The sequence below is a fragment of the Indicator indicator genome, chromosome 14 (genome assembly GCF_027791375.1).
Source record: "Indicator indicator isolate 239-I01 chromosome 14, UM_Iind_1.1, whole genome shotgun sequence".
Classification (NCBI taxonomy): Eukaryota; Metazoa; Chordata; class Aves; order Piciformes; family Indicatoridae; genus Indicator; species Indicator indicator.
In genome coordinates this window covers 23961982-23982767 of record NC_072023.1, presented here as the reverse complement: position 1 = coordinate 23982767, position 20786 = coordinate 23961982, and the positions used below count along the sequence as shown (strand labels likewise).

At 45.9% G+C, this 20786-nt stretch overlaps 1 protein-coding gene across 2 annotated transcripts in view; it reads right to left on the bottom strand.

The window, feature by feature from the left end:
* Positions 1 to 20786, bottom strand: part of TMTC1 (transmembrane O-mannosyltransferase targeting cadherins 1) — a 166294-nt gene that overhangs the window by 36825 nt on the left and 108683 nt on the right. For both annotated transcript variants that reach the window (XM_054387139.1, XM_054387141.1), the window contains 2 exons: positions 16109 to 16273; positions 4527 to 4640 (listed from right to left, as the gene is read on the bottom strand). In XM_054387139.1, the coding sequence (XP_054243114.1) occupies positions 4527 to 4640; positions 16109 to 16273 (279 nt within the window). The remainder of the gene's footprint in view (positions 1 to 4526; positions 4641 to 16108; positions 16274 to 20786) is intronic.

Genomic DNA, 20786 nt, shown 5'->3' with positions numbered 1-20786 from the left:
AGGTGATTTCCCTGCCCCCCCTCCACTATTAAAAGGGTTATTAAAGACTTAACAAATCTTCATCAAATGGGCATTATGGCTCTGCTGATTTTCTCTCTGTGGCAGCTCATGTGTGCTCCTGAGGAGTGATAAAACAGTCTTAACAGCAATGTCATGCAAAGAAGGCTGGCGAGAAGCAGGATAAAAGCTTGGTGACTATCAACAACAGCAAAAATGCACATTGGAGTTGTTCTTCATATTTGCATGAGGTGGGACAGCCTCATACCCTCACACACAGGAGAATGGTGAGACAAGTCTTATTTCAGAGAAGCCCAGCACTCTGAAATTCCTAGCAACAGCCACCAATCTGCAACAGAAGCAAGAATGTTAACGCCAGCATTCAGAGTAGCCATGGTCAGCTCACATCTCAGATGGAGTATTTCTGGCCTTTTTGCAGGTAACAAAACCCAAGTATCTCCTGGGGTCACTACCATGGGTCAGGCAAAGCAGCAAAGCAGCCTAACCCAGCACTGTGTTTTTCTTGCTTCCCTGAAGGTAAGCTGAAAGGTTTATATCCCATTGCTACAACTGCAGAACATCAGCTCTTCATCAGGTAACTCATCTTGCATCTCCAAAGCTTCCCTTCCCCTTTTAGGAACCTAACATACTGGAGGAGATTTTCCTATGTACATGGAACATTTTTCCTTTTCATTCTCCCCCTCTCCCATTCTAATGCTGTTCTCAGTTTTTGCATTTCATTTCAGTTTTAATTTCTCCTGCTCTTGGACAGCATTTATTATATTCCACTCATTACCTAAGCCTAAGTCAGGGTGTTGTGTCACTGGCCCCTGAGCTGAGGAATGAGTTTTTTGACAGGCCACCTGCAACAGCATCAACAGGTGGCTGTTGGGATGAGTTGCCGAGTTAGCCTTGGAATTCTGCCCTGTGGTTTTCTGTCAGAGAAAGCATGTTCTTCTCTTCCATCATTTACCTGCCCTCAAGCTAACAGAGATACACCAACATGTGCCAGCAGAGGATCCTGCCTGTCTGCCTTTGGAAGGAGGAACGGGAACAGCCATTAAAGCCTCAGGGATCAGCTTTCCCAGGATTCGGTCTCAATTGGTATTATTTCACTACGTAACCTGTGTGCATTTCAACATCCTTTCCCACAGCTATAGCTACAACATCTCCTGCCTACCTCACAGGAGCAAGGGCTTGCTTCACTGAACAGCTACATGGCAACTGACCCTTCTGGCAGAGCAGCAGTGCATGGGAAGGCATCATGATGCTGGTGGGGTGGTAACTGCCAGCAGGCCAAGCAGCCAAATGTGGGCTGACAGCACTGCTGTTTAGCAAACAGTTAGGCTCACTTACCAGAGATCAAGCAGACTTAAATTGCAATTTGGCACAAGCGTTAGAAGCGAGTTGGAATGATAGATGAGCCATCATCCATGTGCCCCAGATGAAGCTGCTACAGGATGATGATACTCTCCCTCTACTACCTCCCAGCAGCTCTCTCCTGGGCGGCAGCAGTCCATGTCCTTATCGATTTGATTTCCTTATTAAAATTCTTATTGATCTGCTCATTGTGCACTAGGCAGATACAACATTTTGACCTCCTGTCCTTCTGACAGCACTGCTGTTGGACTGCAAAGCCTCTTGAGTTGCTTGTGTTTTCTGTGATCTGGAGAGTGTGGATCTACCTAGGCTCACCTGGAGAGCAGATACCTGGGGTGAGGGATACCTGGGGGAGATCAGGTAAGCTTGTTGTACCCGCAGCTGAGCTGGTCTGCCCACTCCCTGATAAGGAGATGAATGGAGTGAAGGGTGCATCAGCTTCCCAGTTCTTCCATTTTCAGGTCAAGCCAGTATCCAAAAATACCCTGGACCATCCAAATCCGATTAGGATATTACAGCTACTACTTTCTTCTCTTTCATTGTAGAGTCTACAATCTGAGCAGAGATTGCACAGTTGGAGTCTGTGAGGATGGGTAAACAACTTGGACATGAAATCTATTCTCATCTGCAATACCTGTCTAGGGTCTTGCACTGTATTGATCACCACACTGCCTGTCCCACATCCATCACCTTTTCCTTCTTCAATGCAGCCATCACACACAGGCACCTAGTGGAGGCTGCAAGGCCTACACACAACCCCAGGCACTGCAGAAGGGGTATATCTGAGGGTAAAACATGGGGAGTAATTCTCAACAGGAGCACACACTGCACTTCTTACACTGGTTTATTGCAAGGCCCCGAGTAATATCCCTATGATGGGATGGGTGGGAAGAAGGGTTGAAAAATAAGAAAAGCAGAAGTGCAGAGAGACAAGGTGGTTGGACAGAGCCAACAGGTATGGACAGAGCCAACAGGTGGTTGGACAGAGCCAACTCCTAGTCTGTGCTGCCAGGTCAGATTGCAAAGGTGCATGATGGGGACAGAGGGTCCCTTTGCAGAAGTGCCAGCTAATCCTGAAATTACTGAAGCAAGCGGAGCACTAGTGCCACTGAGACACCAAGCACAGCTGGGGCAGTGTGGTTCCAAGCCCAAATATGGCTTTGGATGCTCTATAAACAATACCAGCAGCACAAACCATGCTAGCTAATAAAGCTAAGGAAATGTTTGCAGTCATTTCTCAGGAAAGACCCCTTCACAATTTAAACAGTGCAGAGCAGAAGACAGCATCATAGTTATAAAAAATGAGTGCTGCTGAGTTAGAAGAGCAGAATCTTTTCTCAGCGAATCCCATTTACATCAGCAGAGGCAATGTCAGGAGGAGCAGCTATGTTACTCTGTGTAGTAGCACAGAAAATTTTTGTTAGTCCCCCTTTTTGTTAGTGGTAAGCTGGAGAAAGCTCAGAGACTAGGTATAGGAACAACTGGAGGACTGCAAAAACTCAGGTACTCTGAAACCACCAACAGCTACATGAGGGGGTTGTGTCAAGCAGCAGGTTAAGAGATGAGTTGATTGCTCTCTGGAAAATGGATTTTTGATAATGGGATCTTCAGTGCAGCATTTGAGGGTGTAAACAAACCCAGCAACTGGAAATTGATGTTAAACAAATCAGACTAAAAATAAAGGAGGACATTTTCAAAAGCCAAGGCAATTAACTTTCAATATAATTTACTGATGGTTGTGCCAGGTTTGCCATTCCTGGAAACATTAAAAAACAGGATGAAGGTTTTTCTAAATGCTCAGCACAGTAAAATAGAATGAGATGCTGCTCAGAAAAGCTGAAAATCACCTTTAACCAGGTTCAGTGACAATGAACTCCTGTCCTCCCAGCTTAACCTGTGTAGGTTAGGAGCCCTTGGGGAGCCTTTGTGATAACCCTGTCAGCTGGCCAAAAGACAAAACACAGATGTCGTTTCTGGAGCTTCCCACTATACCACATGCTAGGAGAGACCATTTCTTGCACCTCCTGAAGTGCACTGTGGACCTCAGCTCTGTCTTTTTTGTCCATCAGAGCCACTCCTCGCCTTGTCTGTCCTTCCCATGCATACTTTTATTCCCAAAGACATTATCTGCACCCTCTATCTTTGCTTTCCCCTGACAGCCCCTCACACTCTTTTCCCTGCAATCACTCCCCTGAGACGCTTGTCGCTTCTCCCAGTCCTCCAGGACCAGAAGAGAGAGGCTTGAGGAACTGGGGAGACCTGCTGGCTGCACCAAGTGCTGACCAGGCAGTGGATAACAGCAGGGGCCTCAGCTGAGCTACAATAACAGCACTGGCAGGAACAGCAAGCAAAGGGATGCTGCTCGCAGGGCATGACCCCATCCACATGTGACACACAGTCAGGAAGGTCCATAGAAGATGTCCCATATTACAGATCAATCCTGAGCCCAGATTTACTATGCATCTACAGGCCAGGTAATTCATCCTTTTGCTCAGCTTTCCCCTGTTTAGAAGCACAATAGTGACATTTACCCTGTTACTGCACGAGAGTATTTTCAGAATCAATTAGTTTAGTGTTCATGCAAAGTTCTGTGGACAGAAGTCTCAATACAAGTAGCAAGTACTAGTATTATTACTGAGCTTCAGATGGCTACAGCAGAGGCATTTTCCAGCCATGCACCATTAACAATTTACTAAGATAAATGGCCCAGGAACCAGAAAATGCATTTATGACAACTACCTCCTGCTTACCAGCATACATTCAGCTGCATAAATCACACCTCATTGCTCTCTGTGTAGCTATGGTAACATTTCTATTTCTTATCTCAAAGTGTGCATACACACATGCCACAGACACATGGATCTGGAGGGAAATGAGGCAATCTCATTTAAAGACACAGCAACATCAAGCCAGCAAACTTTTCCCAGCCTCTAAAAGCAAAGCTGCCTACTCCCCCACCCCTGGGAGCCACTGTGATAGTTTTAGGGCTATACCTTTAATTTCTATCTCTCCAATGAAAGTGTTTAGAATAATCATTATTTTGCTTTCTTATACCCAGTTGTGATTTATTTACATTCTTTTACCTTTCTGCTCGAACTCCATGAGAAGAAATTAAAGGTGGAGCCCCACCAGGCCCTCAAGAAACTTACTTGAGAGCAGTTTTGTAGTGGTAGATTGCTTCAACATTACGGCCCTGGTCCTTCAGAAAATTGGCATAGTTGTAGTGCACCTTGGCGTTTTGGGGCAGAGTCTTCACTCCTGAGCTGTGAAAAGGAACAGAAGCAGGATGGTGTTAGTGGCCAGGTTACTCTCCCTTCCCTAAGGTCCACCTTCTTCTCATGGTCCCCTTTTTCTGAGAAGTTTGCTTGGATTTTGAGCACCTTGTCACCTCCTGAGCCCTTATCCAACACAACTCGTGTTGCAATGCCAAGCTTGCCCCATGCATTGGCACCTCCTGTGCCCCAGGCAGACATAAATAAGAGGCAGCAATTCAGCTCATCCTGGTCACTATCACAGCAAGTACCCCTTGCACAAACACCCCAACGCTCCCTGTGGCCCGATGCTGTTGCATTTAAAAAGTTGAATTATAAAATTGAAAGGCTAATATTTAGATGGAAAGCATCTTAGTACTCTCTACAACACAGACATAACAGACTCCTGCTTAAAGTTGTTTCACAAAGCACCTTTTGAAAACTTTGATTTAAATCTGTCAGCTCCAGATACCAGACAGAAGGTATTGCTCCCATAGGCAGCAGCCACCAGAGGGGATGCAGAGCATGCTCCTAGTCCTGATCCAGCACCTATACACTGCTGAGTGCTGAGCAGAGTGTGGCCAGGAGGGGAGGGCTAATGGGACTCTGGCCCTTAGCTGGTGAGTAGCAGTCTCTGGTGTTACAACACACCACTGACACATGTGGCTGCCCAGCCACACCACCCCTCCCCTCTGCCTCCCCTGCCATTTGTATATTGGACTCAACATCCATAATGAGGGCACAAAACGTGAAGAGTAAGCATATGTAAAAAGAAAGCAAGGTACACCTTGCACAGACAGAGGAAATGCCATTTTAAGGTTAAAGAAAGAAAGAAAAAGAACAGGAGCACATCATAGAAACATTTCCCTTGCAAGACTCCAGAGAAGTCAACACTCTCTTTAAGGTGAGAATCCCTTCCAGCACATAAACAGGGGCTCTCTGAGGGAATGGAAAACAAGGACAGATGAATCTGTTTATGTAGAAGCAGCAAAGCACTGTTTCTTGCTCACAAGTAGATTCCTGCCAGCTATCTCTTTTCTCTGCCATCATCTCTGACCCTGCTCCCTCCAGGTGGGAAAAGTGAAGATTAGGAAATTCCCAGATCTTGTTGCTTTGCCTTGTGTGTTTCTCCTGTTTAACTTTGGGGGTCATGGAAGTTAATCATAACAAGGTGGGACTGCACACAGCCTCTACAGTAGGGTGCACTGCCTCTCCCCATGAGGAAAATGCAGCCACAGCTGCACAAACCCTTTGCTGAGAATTGTAAAACATTGCTGAAGAACTGTAGTGGTAAATAGGATTCTTTTTGGTTCTCTGCAGCCAAGTGGTACCAAGCATTGCTAATGCCTGCTTGAGAAAGCTTTGCCCACAGCTGCCTTACAGAGTTCTGCACAACACAGCCATGGTTTGCCTACTGACATGAAAAATAGACCTCACATCTGGACTCCTCATCATCAGGTACTTCCACTTTGCTTACTGGGAGAACTACAGGAATAAGACATTTTGTGACTAATTGCTGAATTAATTCAGTTAATTGATGCTATTCTTAAGAGAATGATTTTCTGTATTAGTTTTCACAAAGATACGCTGCAGCAGCAGCGAGTAATGTGGGACTGCTGTAGTTGTGTTCATTTCCATTGGCCTTGGGAGCTATTAACTACACACAACCTCTGGGCATTACTGGAATATTAATTCTTACACAGGGAGGGTTTCATTACATTGGTGCCACTGTTATAGGCAGAGACAAGGATAGGCACTCAAAACTGCCGCTCTCTGAGCTCCATGCAGAGAGTTGCTGGCTCTGCTACAGTCCCTGCTTAAACACAGCAAACTGAGTTAAGGGTGAGGAGCACATCACACACACACACATACACACACAGAGCTCTCAGGGACACGGTTAGAACAGAGAGATGCATATGCTTAAATATTTTAACTCTGGGCCGTTTCCCTTTAAGCAGAATTTAATATGAATCCTGCTGGTCCCATTTATTTCACCATCACTAATAAAGCTTCTTTCATCTGTGTGCTCCTGCTGGAGGTGGATGCCATAGGGCAGGCAGAAATCAGTTGGAATTCTTACGCTGCTCTCTTCTGCATCCCACTGCTGGCACTCTCTGACCTATTTATTTCCCTGGAACGGGTGGGGGCTGTTTCACTTTGCAAATGCACACAGTGATGTCCCAGGCTCGTTGCAGTCTCTGTGCTGTGGGAGGCAGCAGCAAACACAGCTATGGATGGGGAGGGATTTTTTTTAGGCGAGTTTAGGCAAACACTCCTGCTAATTGATTCTTGACCAGCCAGAACACTCTGCTTGTTGACCAAGGAAATAACGTTCATAATGAAAGCCAAGCAGGAAAGGGTGGAGTATAAATAACAAAGTGGAACACAATGTTTTTCCATTTCTGCTTTCTGCAAGCCCCCAGTCTCTCACAATTTCGATCTGATTTTCCAGTGTGCTTTTCCAAACTCTCCTATTTCCCTCTTCCCCAGCACACACTTGCCCTTCTGAAAACCTATGGCACTGACCTGGCTCTAGTCAGAAGCAAGCCCACCAAGATTGGACATCACCTTTCCAAAGGATTTCCCTCCTCTGTGACTTCTATGACAGCAATAAGCAACATAAACAGAAAACATGCAATAGGCAAAGCCTTTCACGTAACAATTCCTCTCCATGGCGACAAGAGGCCTATTAGCCATAAATCTGATAAATGAAATGCCAGTGCTATTTTCCAACCTCAAATATCAGCATTACTCAACTCCCACTTCATTTGGGAAAAGTCTCCTGTGGTCCCCTCTACCGTTTTCCTAAGTGCATATTCTGCTCTGTAGAGGAGCTGGGTGCAGGGCAGAGGCTTCCCTGATTTTCTGTGATTTCCATATGAAAAGTGCTCAGTTCAGAAGGAAAGGAGGCCACTCCCATCTCAACGGGTGCCCTGGGAGACGAGTGGGGTCTCCTCTGCGTTGGGAATCGTTAGTATTCACAAAACCTCACACCAGCAAATGCCACCTTGGGGGCTGAGCTGCCTTTTGCAAATGGCTGAAGTCAGTAGACGTGGCTTGGGAAACAGCACTGCTGGCTAAGAAGGAAGTGCTACTTTTATACTGTTCCTTTGCTGGGTACCACTGCGTTTGCAGGTACTGTCACAAACGTGGGCAGTGCTGCAGATGCTTTCCAGGAACAGCAGCAAATGTGGCAGCTTGACAAACCTTGGACAGGTCAGTACAGAGGATGCATAGGTTAGCCCACAGCCCTCACCTCCTTCCTCCTTCTTCCTTCTGGGTTCAGTCATTAAACTGCAGCTGGAGCCCATGGAGACTGACCTCCTGATGTGTGCATTCGCTCTGTGGGGCAGTCCTTAAATATTTAACAACAAAGCCCTCCCAGCCCACTTGCAGAAAAAGTGTGTGGGGCTTCTCTTGGAACACTATACCTCAAATATTTAGATCTCTGTATTCTTGGCCATTTTTTGTGGTTCATTTGCTTTTCCTGTAGCCCTTGCACATATGTTTGTGCATTTATGAGAGATGCATCAGATCTTCAGATGGCAGCATTTGCTGCCACACTGCTTCTTTCAGCCAGGACCCTGGTGGGATTGCTGAAAAACTGCCCCCTGGGCTGGAGACTAAGACTCAGAATGGCCCAAAGATGGCAACAGTGATATCAAAGCAGGGTAAGGCCTGAGAAGGGGTCAAAATGTGGTACAAGCACAGAACTGATAACAGGCTGAGTATACAAACATCTCACTGACCAGCACAGAAAGTGTGTATAACAGAATGGGTCTCGGCCAAGGGAACCAAGACAGATTAACCCTGAAAAAATACTTTCAAGAAAAGTGGATGAATGGAAAGTTGAGGTAAAGTGAAAAGAAGTAAAAGGAGGGGAAAAGCAGTAATTTATTAAAGCAGCAGCTGGAAGAGGAAGAATGAAGAACTAGGAAGAGGAGTGAAGACTCTCTCAGCACACACTGGTTAAAATGAAAATCCAACAAACACAGACACTACTGAGTAGGTTGACTTATGTCCCCTTTCCCACATCTATAGATTTGCTCTGTTTCCTTATTATTTTCCCTCACACTTCTTTAGTGTTCCTCCTCTTCCTCCTGCTCAGTCCTTTCTGATTTATTGTTGTTGCACATGCCTTCATCCTCTTCTCCCTCCTCTCACTATCAGCCTGTATACAGCCTCCTCCTCTTGCTCCAGAACGATCTCCCAGTCATGGTATGACATTATCCTCTTGCTATACTATTTTTCTTTTGCATTGCCTTCCCATCAACAAGAAGAGTCCTATCATATCACAGACTCACATGAGATATATACCATCTATCAAAGAAGATCTTGAAAGGACAACAGAAAGGCAAATGGCATAGTAAAGAAGGTTATGAGAAATGAAAAGCACCTTTTATAAAGTAAATGTCACAGCTACAGAAGGAAAAATTAAAAAGAGCATAAACTTCAGCAAGTTAAACATAAACCCTAATTAGGCAGACCAAAAGAGATTTAAGGAAAAACTTACCAAAGCCATCAATGGAATACATCAGATATAGGAAATCTGCCAAATATCCCCTCAGGCAAATAGACGATAGAAGTCTAAAAGTAGTGCTGGAAGAAGAAAAGGCCACTGCAGAAAAGCTAAATGGATTATCTGCACCAGTGCTCACTGCAGGGGAACTGAAGAGGCTGCCACACAGGAGCCTCTCCTTACAGGGGCAAGTCTAAAACACTGCCTCAAACTGAAGTGGCAGTAAATGAAGCTTTAAAATAAATCAACATGAAGAACAGCAGTAAATCCATTGCACCTGGTAGTATGCATCCAAAGAAAATGAAGCTGCTATTAGCTGCAGTTTGTACTCTGTCATTTAACTGAGGCTGCCACTAGAGAAATGAGCAGTCAGAGTCACATACATCAATGGTGTGCACTTCAAGGTTCAAAAGGCTCTGGATAAAATCCTTCACTAAAGTCTTCCATTTCTTAAATGGAGCAAGTGGGAAGGTCCTGTCCTGAATCAATACTCAGCTGAAAGGTAGCAAGCAAAGAGCATGATTATGTGGACAGTTTTTACAATCAGAGAAGACTGCAAGCAGGGTTCCCAAGAGACATGCAGTGGTATTCAAGCTGCTTCACATGTTCACAAAGGATCTTGAAAAGGCAGCAAACAGGGAGGCAACACATTTGCTGATGACGTCAACATGAATCACATTGCAGGAATTAAAGCAGACTGCAAATGACTGCAGAAGGATCTCACGGTATTGAAGGCAGGGCAAGAAGATGGCAGATGAAATGCAGTTCTGGTACAGGCACAAGTATCCGAGAGTGTGTACACATAATCTAAGTCTGCATAAATCTGCACCCAGAGTGAAGTCTGTAATCAGACGTTTCCACTCAAGTAAGTATCCTCTCACAACAGGTGGCCAAGAAGGAAAATAGAAGATGGCTTGCATTAGAAACAGCATGGCCAGCAGAACTAGGGAAGTGATTACCCTCCTGTACTCAGCACCTCGAATACTGTGTTCAGTTTTGGGCTCCTCACTACAAGGACAGGGAGGTGCTGGAGTGTGTCCAAAGGAGGGCAGCAAAGCTGATGTAAAGGGTCTTATTGTGAAATTCCTACAAGGAGTACCTGAGAGAATTTGGGTTCTTCAGCCTGCAGAAAAGGAGGCTGGAGCAAGGTGGGTGTTAGTCTCTTCTCCCATGTAACAAGCAACAAAGACAGAGGAAAATGGCTTCAAGTTGAGCCAGGTGAGGTTTAAATTGGGTATCAGGAAAAAATTCCTTTAGCAACCAGTTGCAAAGCATTGGAACAGGCTGCTCAGAGAAGTGGTTGAGTAATCATTCCTGGAGGTACTTAAAAGACCTGTAGTTGTAGTGCTTAGTGACACGTTTTAGCAGTGGACTTGGCAGTGCTAGGTTAACAGTTGGACTCTGTAATCTTAAAGGTCTTTTCCAACCTAAACAATTCTAAGACTATGTCTTTGAGTCTGTGTGGATAGTGCTTATCAGAGGTCAGAAAAGGCAAGTGGAAGATCAGGAATTAGTAGAAGAGAACAAAAACCAGAAACCCATCCTGCTTTGCTGTAGGTCTTGAAAGGTGATTCTGGTCTCCTCAAAGTGAAAGATTAGACTTTGAGAGTATCCAGCAAAGACTGACAAGCAAGATCAGAAATGCAGAACAGCTTCTATGTGAGAAGAGTTCAAAGCCAGCAGACTCCAGCATAAAAACAACTACCTTGGGTAAGGGTACAGGGTAAAGGCATGGAAGGCAGAGGATAAACGATGAGCTGATGGTTACTGCTACTCATTCAGCACACCAGAACTAGGGGACACCAGAAAAGGTGATCAGGCAGAAGGCTCACAGCACACAGAAGGGAAGACTTAGCATGCATGCTGTGTAATTTAACAGCAGAGCCCAGTGCACAGGATGCTGTAGAAGCCAAAACTACAAATAGATTTGAAAAAGCAGTTAGAGACATTAACAGAAGAAAAGTCCATCACTGGCTATTAAAACTAAAAACTCCCAAGTAACTTCTGACTCAGGAATCTTTAAACTGCAGATTACTGCAAGCTGGGAAAGAACTGGGGAGAAGTATCACTGCTGCTGTGCTTGTTTTTACACTGCTTTTCTAGGCACCTGCTGCTAATTGCTTCCAGAGGCAGGCTGTGATACGAAGCGACACCAGTAGGAGCATACCTACACTCTTGCCTTCTCAAAATCAGATCACTTTCCTGATTTGTTAACAAAAGGTCTGAGCTGCAGGGTCAGTCAGCTCAACCCAAGACACCAAATCCTGCATAATTCCCTGGGCAACACTAAATCCCTACCTTGAGGCAAGGTGTGCTAGTTCCATCTCAGTGCCACACTGAGGCAGTGGCATGGTTTCTGAATTTGAGCTGGCTTGTAGATGGTCACCTCACATTCAATAGATGTAGGATGGACAGAAGCCCATTTGTGCCCAACCAAGCAGACATAACCTTATCCTTCTGTTCTGCAACGGACCTCGTGGCAACTCGTATCACCCCAAGAGCGCTCCTTAGGAGAAGGAAATGTCCTCCCAACATCCACTCCAGCTAGACTGCATCATTCTTAAACACAGGTGACCAGAGCTGTGGAGGTGTGCTGCCTACCTGGGGCCTGGGTGAGGGAGATCACCCAAAGGTTACCTAAACTAATCCAGCCCTCTGACTATTACCCATTGCTGGTAATCCAGGCTGGAAGTGAAGAAATTGAAAAGAGCAGCACCAGGAAGATTAAAAAGGAAATTAAGGCCCTTGGGAAATCAATTGACGGGGCAGGAGCTCAAGTGGTGTTCTGCTCAGTTCCCTCAGCAGCAGTGGTGTACACTGAGAGGAACAGGAAAACCCACACCATCAACAGTTGGCTTAGGAGATGGTGCCAGCAGCGGAATTTTGGCTTCTTTGATCACGGGGCAACTCTTACTGCACCTGACCTGCTGGACCAAGTTGGGTTGAATTTATCTAGAAAGGGTAAGAGGGTGCTGGCACTGGGGTTGGCAGGACTCATTGGGAGGGCTTTAAACTAGGTCTGAAGGGGGTGGGTGAGGAAACCAGTCTCCCTGGAGAGGAGGGAGGACCACATAAACTGGTGAAATCAGCAGCCCAGCTGAAGTGCATGTACACCAATGCACGCAGTATGGGCAACAAACAAGAGGAACTGGAACTCTTGGTTCACCAGGAAGACTATGATTTAGTTGCCATTACAGAAACGTGGTGGGACGATTCTCACAATTGGAGTACTGCACTGGGGGGTTATAAGCTCTTTAGGAGAGACAGGCAAGGGAGAAGAGGAGGAGGGGTGGCCCTGTGTATTAGGGAATCTTTTGATGCCTCAGAACTCGAGGTTGCAGATGAAAGGATTGAATGCTTGTGGGTTAAAATCAGAGGGAGGCCACACAAAACTGACATCCTGGTTGGAGTCTGTTATAGACCACCCAACCAGGACGAGGAGGCTGATGAGATATTCTATAAGCAGCTGGAAGCTGTCTCAAGATCATCAGACCTTGTCCTTGTGGGGGACTTTAACCTACCAGACATCTGCTGGGAACTTAATTCAGCAGAGAGGAGACAGTCCAGAAGGTTCCTAGAGTGCATGGATGACAACTTCCTGATGCAGCTCTTAGGTGAACCTACCAGGGGCAAGGCTCTGCTTGATCTGCTGTTCTCAAATAGAGAAGGGCTGGTGGGAGATGTGATGGTCGGAGGCTGTCCAGGGTGCAGTGACCATGAGATAGTGGAGTTTTCAATATGCAGGGAAATAGGGAGGAGCAGTAACAGAACCCTCACTTTGGACTTTCGGAGGGCAAACTTCAGGTTGTTCAGGTAAATTATTTGGAAAGTTCCCTGGGTAACAGCCCCTAAGAACAAAGGGGTCCAGGATGGTTGGACCTACTTCCAACAGGAGCTCCTAAAGGCACAGGAACTGGCAGTTCCCACATGCTGTAAGACGAGCCGGCGGGGAAGACGACCCGCCTGGATGAGCAAGGAGCTCCTGAAGGATTTAAGGGAAAAAAAGAGGGTTTATCGCCTTTGGAAAGGGGGGGAGGCAACTAGTGATATGTTTAAGGATGTTGTTAGATCATGTAGAAGAAAAATTAGAGAGGCAAAAGCACAGTTAGAAATTAAACTGGCCGCTTCCGTGAAGGACAACAAAAAGCTTTTTTATAAATATATTAATGCTAAAAAGAGGGGCAAGAGGAGCCTCCACTCTTTATTGGACATGGAGGGTAACATTGTAACTAAGGATGAGGAGAAGGCTGAGATTCTAAATACCTTCTTTGCCTCCATTTTCAACAGTAAGGCAGGAGGACTTCAGGATAACTGGCCTCCTGAGCTGGTTGATGGGGTCAAGGAGCAGTGTTGTACTCCTGAAATCCATGTGGAATTAGTTCGAGACTTGTTGAGTCACTTGGATATTCACAAGTCCATGGGACATGATGGGATTCATCCTAGGGTGCTGAAAGAGCTGGCAGATGAGCTGGCCAAGCCTCTCTCCATCATTTTCCACCAGTCCTGGCTCACTGGAGAGGTCCCAGAAGACTGGAAACTGGCCAATGTGACACCCATCCACAAGAAGGGATGGACAGAAGAACCTGGGAACTACAGGCCTGTCAGCCTGACCTCAGTGCCAGGGAAAATCATGGAGCAGATTGTCTTGGGGGCAATCACTGCATACCTGAAGGATAGCCAAGGAATCAGGCCCAGCCAACATGGATTTAGGAAGGGCAGGTTCTGCCTCACCAACCTGATCTCCTTCTATGATCAGGTGACCAGCCTGGTGGACGTGGGAAAGGCTGTGGATGTAGTCTACCTGGACTTCAGCAAGGCCTTTGACACTGTCCCCCACAGCAAACTCCTGGCCAAGCTGTCAGCCTGTGGCTTGGACAGCAGCACTGTGCTGGGTTAGGAACTGGCTGGAGGGCCGAGCCCAGAGAGTGGTGGTGAATGGTGCCACATCCAGCTGGCAGCCTGTCACTAGTGGTGTCCCCCAGGGATCAGTGCTGGGCCCCATCCTGTTCAATGTCTTTATTGATGATCTGGATGAGGGGATTGAGTCCATCATCAGTAAATTTGCAGATGACACCAAGCTGGGAGCAGGTGTTGATCTGTTAGAAGGTAGAAGGGCTCTGCAGAGGGACCTTGCCAGGCTGGACAGATGAGCAGAGTCCAACAGGATGGCATTCAACAAGTCCAAATGCCAGGTGCTGCACTTTGGCCACAACAACCCCATGCAGAGCTACAGGCTGGGGTCAGAGTGGCTGGAGAGCAGCCAGGCAGAAAGGGACCTGGGGGTACTGGTTGACAGCAGCTGAACATGAGCCAGCAGTGTGCCCAGGTGGCCAAGAGAGCCAATGGCAACCTGGCCTGCATCAGGCATAGTGTGGCCAGCAGGAGCAGGGAGGTCATTGTACCCCTGTACACAGCACTGGTTAGGCCACACCTTGAGTACTGTGTCCAGTTCTGGGCCCCTCAGTTTAGGAAAGATGTTGAATTGCTGGAGCATGTCCAGAGAAGGGCAACGAGGCTGGGGAGAGGCCTTGAGCACAAGCCCTATGAGGAGAGGCTGAGGGAGCTGGGACCTGTTTAGCCTGGAGAAGAGGAGGCTCAGGGCAGACCTCATTGCTGTCTACAACTACCTGAAGGGAGGTTGCAGCCAGGAGGGGTTTGGTCTCTTCTCCCAGGCAACCAGCACCAGAACAAGAGGACACAGTCTCAAGCTGCGCCAGGGGAGGTTTAGGCTGGAGGTGAGGAGAAAGTTCTTCACAGAGAGAGTGGTTGGCCATTGGAATGTGCTGCCCAGGGAGGTGGTGGAGTCACCATCCCTGGAGGTGTTCAAGAGGGGATTGGACGTGGCACTTGGTGCCATGGTTTAGATAGTCATGAGGTTTAGGGTGACAGGTTGGACTCAATGATCTTTGAGGTCTCTTCCAGCCTTCTTGATTCTATGATTCTATAATGAGATAGCAGATGATGTCTGCAGTGCAGCATATGGAATTGCCATCTTTCCACTCCCCTATCATCCAGAGAATCATCTAAGTTAGAAACACATCCAGCTTTTCTCTGACTGGTCTCAATTAGACAGAAGGATTTGGACTGGAGGTGTACTTCATGGGGATTGCTGTGCAAGCCCAGAGCAGTCACCATGGTTGCTATTGTTTGAACAACAAACACCTTTTCAGGGAGATGGATAAGGAAAGGAATCATCTCAGAGTGAAGAAACTCATTCCAGATTTAAAAAATAAAATAAAATCCCACTAACAGAGCTCCAGCCACTTCAGTAGCTTTTCCTGAAGTCCAGAGGATACACACAAAACCCATTTTCATACTCTTCAGTGCTGTGTAAATTAAAATTTGCTCTGGCCAAGAAGTTAGAAAACAAAGCTAAGCAACCCGTGTGCCCATCACCTGCCTTTCTGCAATTACTTCACAACTAGACAACTGCTGAAAGCAGCTGGAGGCAAATGCAGAACATTTGCTAGCAAAACAGAAAATGAAACAGTCTGCTTCAATGCAAAAAATACATAAACGAGGTTGTAAAGAGAGCCATTTGGCAAAGAGTAATCAAATAAAATGAAACACAGTGCATGCACTTCATGGCATCTCAGTTTTGTCATCAAGGACATCGATAAAGAAAATTCAATATATATTGAACAGCATTCCTCTGGTGTTCTGGAGGGTTGCACAGGGAACCTTTGCTATGCCTTTCAGAAGGAAAGTGTTACCTTATTGGTAAATCTACAGAACTGAAGTTATTTAAAACTAGTGTGTCTTAAAAATGCAATTGCCTGAACCAAAGTTTGTGCATAAGCACATAAAGTGCTGACACCAGCTTTTACATTGTTGCCAGGCAACAGAAAGTAGGTGTTTATCATAATAATCAAAATGGAAGGACTTGTGCTAAAGAAAACTATGGCATGGAACCATTTTAAAAAACAAAAACATGCAAGGATTCTCCTGTGGTCACTCATACCTGAAAAGGGACTCTCTTGACAGCCAGATTTCGTTCTGTTTCACGGTCTTCCAAGAAAAGAGCAGCAGCAGTAAAGCAAAGAGGGTCAGGACAGTAATTCTCCATTTATTGAACCATGTAGACAGCTTTTTGAGACCGTGGACAAAAAGAATGCAGTACCCCATACTGGAGAAAAACAAGCAGAAAAGGAAAAGGTACCAAAAGTTATATTCCAGTACTCTGGTTTATGTGTAAGACCATTCAGTATTGCATTTATTACATAGCTATAGGGGTTTTGGATTAATTATATTTTCCAGGCTACCAAACACCAATTCCACAGCAGTTTTCCTCAAGTCACTACATAATTTACAAATTAATCTAAATGACAGAGCCAGATGCCAGCAATACAGTAGCATACACAATACCACCCTGCATAATATTAGCTTACACCAGCACGCAGAAGGCAGCTGCTATGCTGCACAGCAAGTTAAAAAAGCACTGTGTAATAACAGTACTACTGAGCAGAACTGTAGCAGCCTGGCTGTGAAAACCATTGTAACAGAGGGAAATCTCTGAACAGCCCCAGGGGTGGCTGCTGTTAATTCTAGTTTACAAATTCTGAAGCCAAAGGGGAGAGCAAGTGTTGTATCTGGTGCTTGCAGCAGGAGTTGGTGGCAGAGAACATGTCAAAAGGCAGAAGTCCCTGCCTGGGTCTTCCACATGTACATCAAGGCCAGCCTGTCCCTTCTAATGCCTGGTCCAGAACAGCTGAGATGTGCAAGCAGAACTTCCTTGCTGCCCTTCATGAAACCACATATGGCCTTCTCCAGCTCTCAACTTCTTGGCACTTTCATGGCTCTCTGCAGCACATAACTACTGAGGCATCTTCTGTGAAGAAAAGCACATTCTTAAGTCTTACTCCTGTATAACTTTAAATCACTTCAGTAATTATCTACCTTAATTCAAGTGTTAATTCTTCCAGTGATGTCCCTCTGCACTAGAAATAAAGTGCTTTCAGTTGCTGTACATAGTATATCACTAATTCTACTTGCCATCTTGAAAAATGAACTTCACTTCCTACTGCTCAAGGAATTTCATTAGCTTCTCTCTAACTCTCCAGTGCAGTCACTTAGCACTAATTTAGTCATAGGCTTAAAAGCTATCTTAGTCCAGGGGGTTACCTGTGAAGAAAAAAAGGGAGCAGAAGGATCTGGAATAAGGCTTTGGGAATACCAGTACATGGGGACAAACAGGGAACAAAGGGCAGCCCTCCCCAGTCACCAGCACAGGTTGCCTGTGTCAAGAATAGCATGACACACAGGACCAGGGCAGTGATTGTCCCACTGTACTCAACACTGGTGAGACCACACCTTGAACTCTGGGGTCAGTTTTGGTGTCCTCACTCCAAGAAGGACATTAAGGTGCCAGAGGGGGTCCAGAGAAGAGCAACAAAGCTGGTCTGGAGAACAGGGCCAGTGAGGAGCAGCTTGAGGGAGCTGGGGGTGTTTAGTCTAGAGGAAAAGAGGCTGAGGGGAGACCTCATTGCTCTTTACAACTCCTTGGAAGGGACAAAAGGAAATGGCCTCAAGTTGCAGCAGGGGAGGTTTAGATTGCATATGGAATAGGTTGCCCAGAGAAGTGATTGAATCCCCATCTCTGGAGATGTTTAAAATGATGTGCTAAGAGACATGGTTTTGCACCAGACTTGGTAGAGTTAAGTAATGGTTGGACCTGATGATGTTAAAGGTCTTTTCCACCTGAAACCATTCTATGCTTGCAGGCTGGCTAGAGGTAGACAGCTCACTACATGTGCCCACACTCCAGCTGGAGATCTACAGGCTCTTCTGGTTTGTGCTGAGACATCTGAGCAACCTCCTCGTGAGACTACTATGAGGTAGGAAAAACCAAGCATGCAATTCCCTTGTCAGAGATGACCTTGCAAGCAAGCATGCGACATGGCAAAAGACAGTGTGGAAACGGAAAAAAGGAAACTGTCCTGTCCTTGAGGAACTGTGAGTGTGCTTCTCAGCACCAGTTTCTGTCATATTGGAGGGATGGGCACATTGCCCTTGCCTGAGCCTCCTAAGGATGGAGAGCACCAATAATTACTGCTTGTGTGCTTCTGCAACTTTCCTCTTACCTGACACATGGCAATAAAGCGATTTGCTCTGCTGACAGGGGACAGGCAAATGAGGTACCTAAGCTGTAGTACAGGACTCTACCCAAAACAAGTATACAATGGAAACCAAGATATCTTGCTGCAAAGTGCACAGGACTCCCTGAGAGACAGACAGATGAGTAACCAAAAGGCAGGCTTCACAGCCACACCCAGCAAGGCTACAGGATTCAGCAGCAGGTATGAACACAGAGGGGAATGGGCTCCCAGATGGCTGCTGGAAGGGGATCACGCATCTGATGTACCAGAATCATAAACCACAGAGCTGCAAAGCGTGAGCTTTTAAAGGAGGGATGCTAAAGAGGGCAGGGCTGAAGCACAAGTTACACTTTAATAAGAGATAATTGTGACAGCATTAGGACTGAGTTGTACCACAGTTACAGCCAACCAGCCTACAGTCAATGTACCTGCACTATAAAGTGTGAAAGAACCCAAAAGGAGAGGATTGAGAAGCACAAAGAAGATAAACGCTTTTATTTTCAAGGGCCTGGTAAGTTGGCTCAAAACTCCTGACCATTTCCTGCCACAGATCATCAAAGAGTGGAGGAAACACACTGTGGTTATCGTGTCAGGGACCTTTTAGTGCAGGTGCCAGGTGGAGCCACATCTTTTTGCATGGATTTTTTTTATGCCATGGTGATTTCAAGCCCATGCCCTGGCTGAGCGTGGATGTCACATTCCTGGTGCAGTTCTTTTGCAGGCCAAGGACTCCCAAAGCACAGAAAGCCCTCCCATCTTATTTGCCATCAGGAAAGCAGTTGCTTTTGTGATTTCATGCCATGAATTCTTTGTGAAACAACTCCCTGAAGCATCTCCAAAGCTATTATCCTTTGTAATTTTTGCATCTCTCTTTACATTTCTACCTTAAAGCCAAATAAGTATGGTGAAATCAGGGCAAATATCAACCCCTCCTCCAGATTCTGTGGTCTGCTCTAAAGAAAACCAGTAAATGTCCACACCAATGCATTCATTATCTGTCAAAATAATGTAATTGCTATTGTTTCCTAGTCTCCAAACCACATATCCCTCACACCTTACAACACACTTGTTTTGCCCTAGACTCAACAGTCCCACTATAGAGATTAGCTTTAGTGCTGAGACCATGAAGTTCTGAATGTGGTAGTTTTAGGCTATGCCTTTAAAATTTTCCACAGATCTTGAACAGAAAGTGGTAGAGTGTAAATAAATCACTATTGAGTGTAAAAAGGAAAATAACAGTAAGTTCTAAACAATCCAATTGGAGACATAACTACAAGAAGATTTGGTTCCCAAAACAATCTCTCTTGCTCTTCTCACTTCCTCAGATTGGGAGATACTAACTTGCTTCTGCTTGACCTTGGCTGCATTGTTTTGACTGGTATTAACTTCTCTGCATCTGTCTCTTGTCCCTTTTGTACAGGGGGGCAAGAAAGAGGCAGGGAGGGAGCAGCTGTTGCAGCTCCCCTGGTCATTAATTGTAAATACCTGTAAATATTGTATATTTGTACATATTCATTGCATTCCATTGTAGATTGTAGTTTTGCTTGTAAATACAGCTTCATTTGCTTCTAACTGAGCTAGTCTGGCAAATTTAATGTTGGGGGGGAATTTTCAACCCACCACACTAAACCAGTAAGCACCAAGCTTGCTAGGATGGAGTTACTGTAGCAGCAAAATGCCCCAACCTGGAGAGCCTCCCTACAGTGTTTCACCCCCGAGATGCACATTCTTCCTGTTTCCCTTGATCTTGACTTCACCAGGCTTCAGATAAACTGTTGGAAGCTGCCCTGAGTTGTAGTGAGTCAGTAGCAGCCCAAGCAGTGCTTCTATGGTGGGAAGAGCTCATACAGGTGAGACTACACCTCTCTGGTGAAAGTAGCTTACCAGGTGACTCTAAGACATTTTCACTGGTGTCAGCTCTGCCATGACCCTGCCATCACCTGCAAACACATAGAACAGTTCAAGTACATTAGCTTTTCTTCTTCTTCTTGACTGTCAGGAGTTCCATAGGGAACATACGCACTCTCACGCATTTGCAGACAAGAAATGAAAATGCCTCAAAAGCACCTTTCATCATTTGCCACTGGAAAAAATCATCTTAGCTACTATATTCCAGGTATCTCCACAGCTGTCTGCTTATGCATGGAGGCTGCAGGATTGTGGAATATCTTCCTTACAAGGAGAGACTGAGGGAGCTGAAGGCTCTTTAGCCTGGAGAGGAGGAGCCTGAGGGGTGACCTCATTGCTGCTGATAAAGATGTGCAGGGTAAGTCCCAAGAGGATGGAGCCAGGCTCTGTTTGGTGATGCACAAGGGGCAGTGGTGGAAGCTGAGGCAGAGGAAGTTCCATGGAAACAGGAGGAAAATGTTTTCCCAGTGAGGGTGACAGAACTCTGGAACAGGCTGCCCAGGGGAGTTGTGGAGTCTCCCTCTCTGGAGATATTTCAAAACCTGCCTGGATGTGTTCTTGCGTGACCCTGCTCTAGGTGACCCTGTGTAGTGAAGGCACTCTGTGCCCAGAATTATACCCCCAAATACCAGCAAA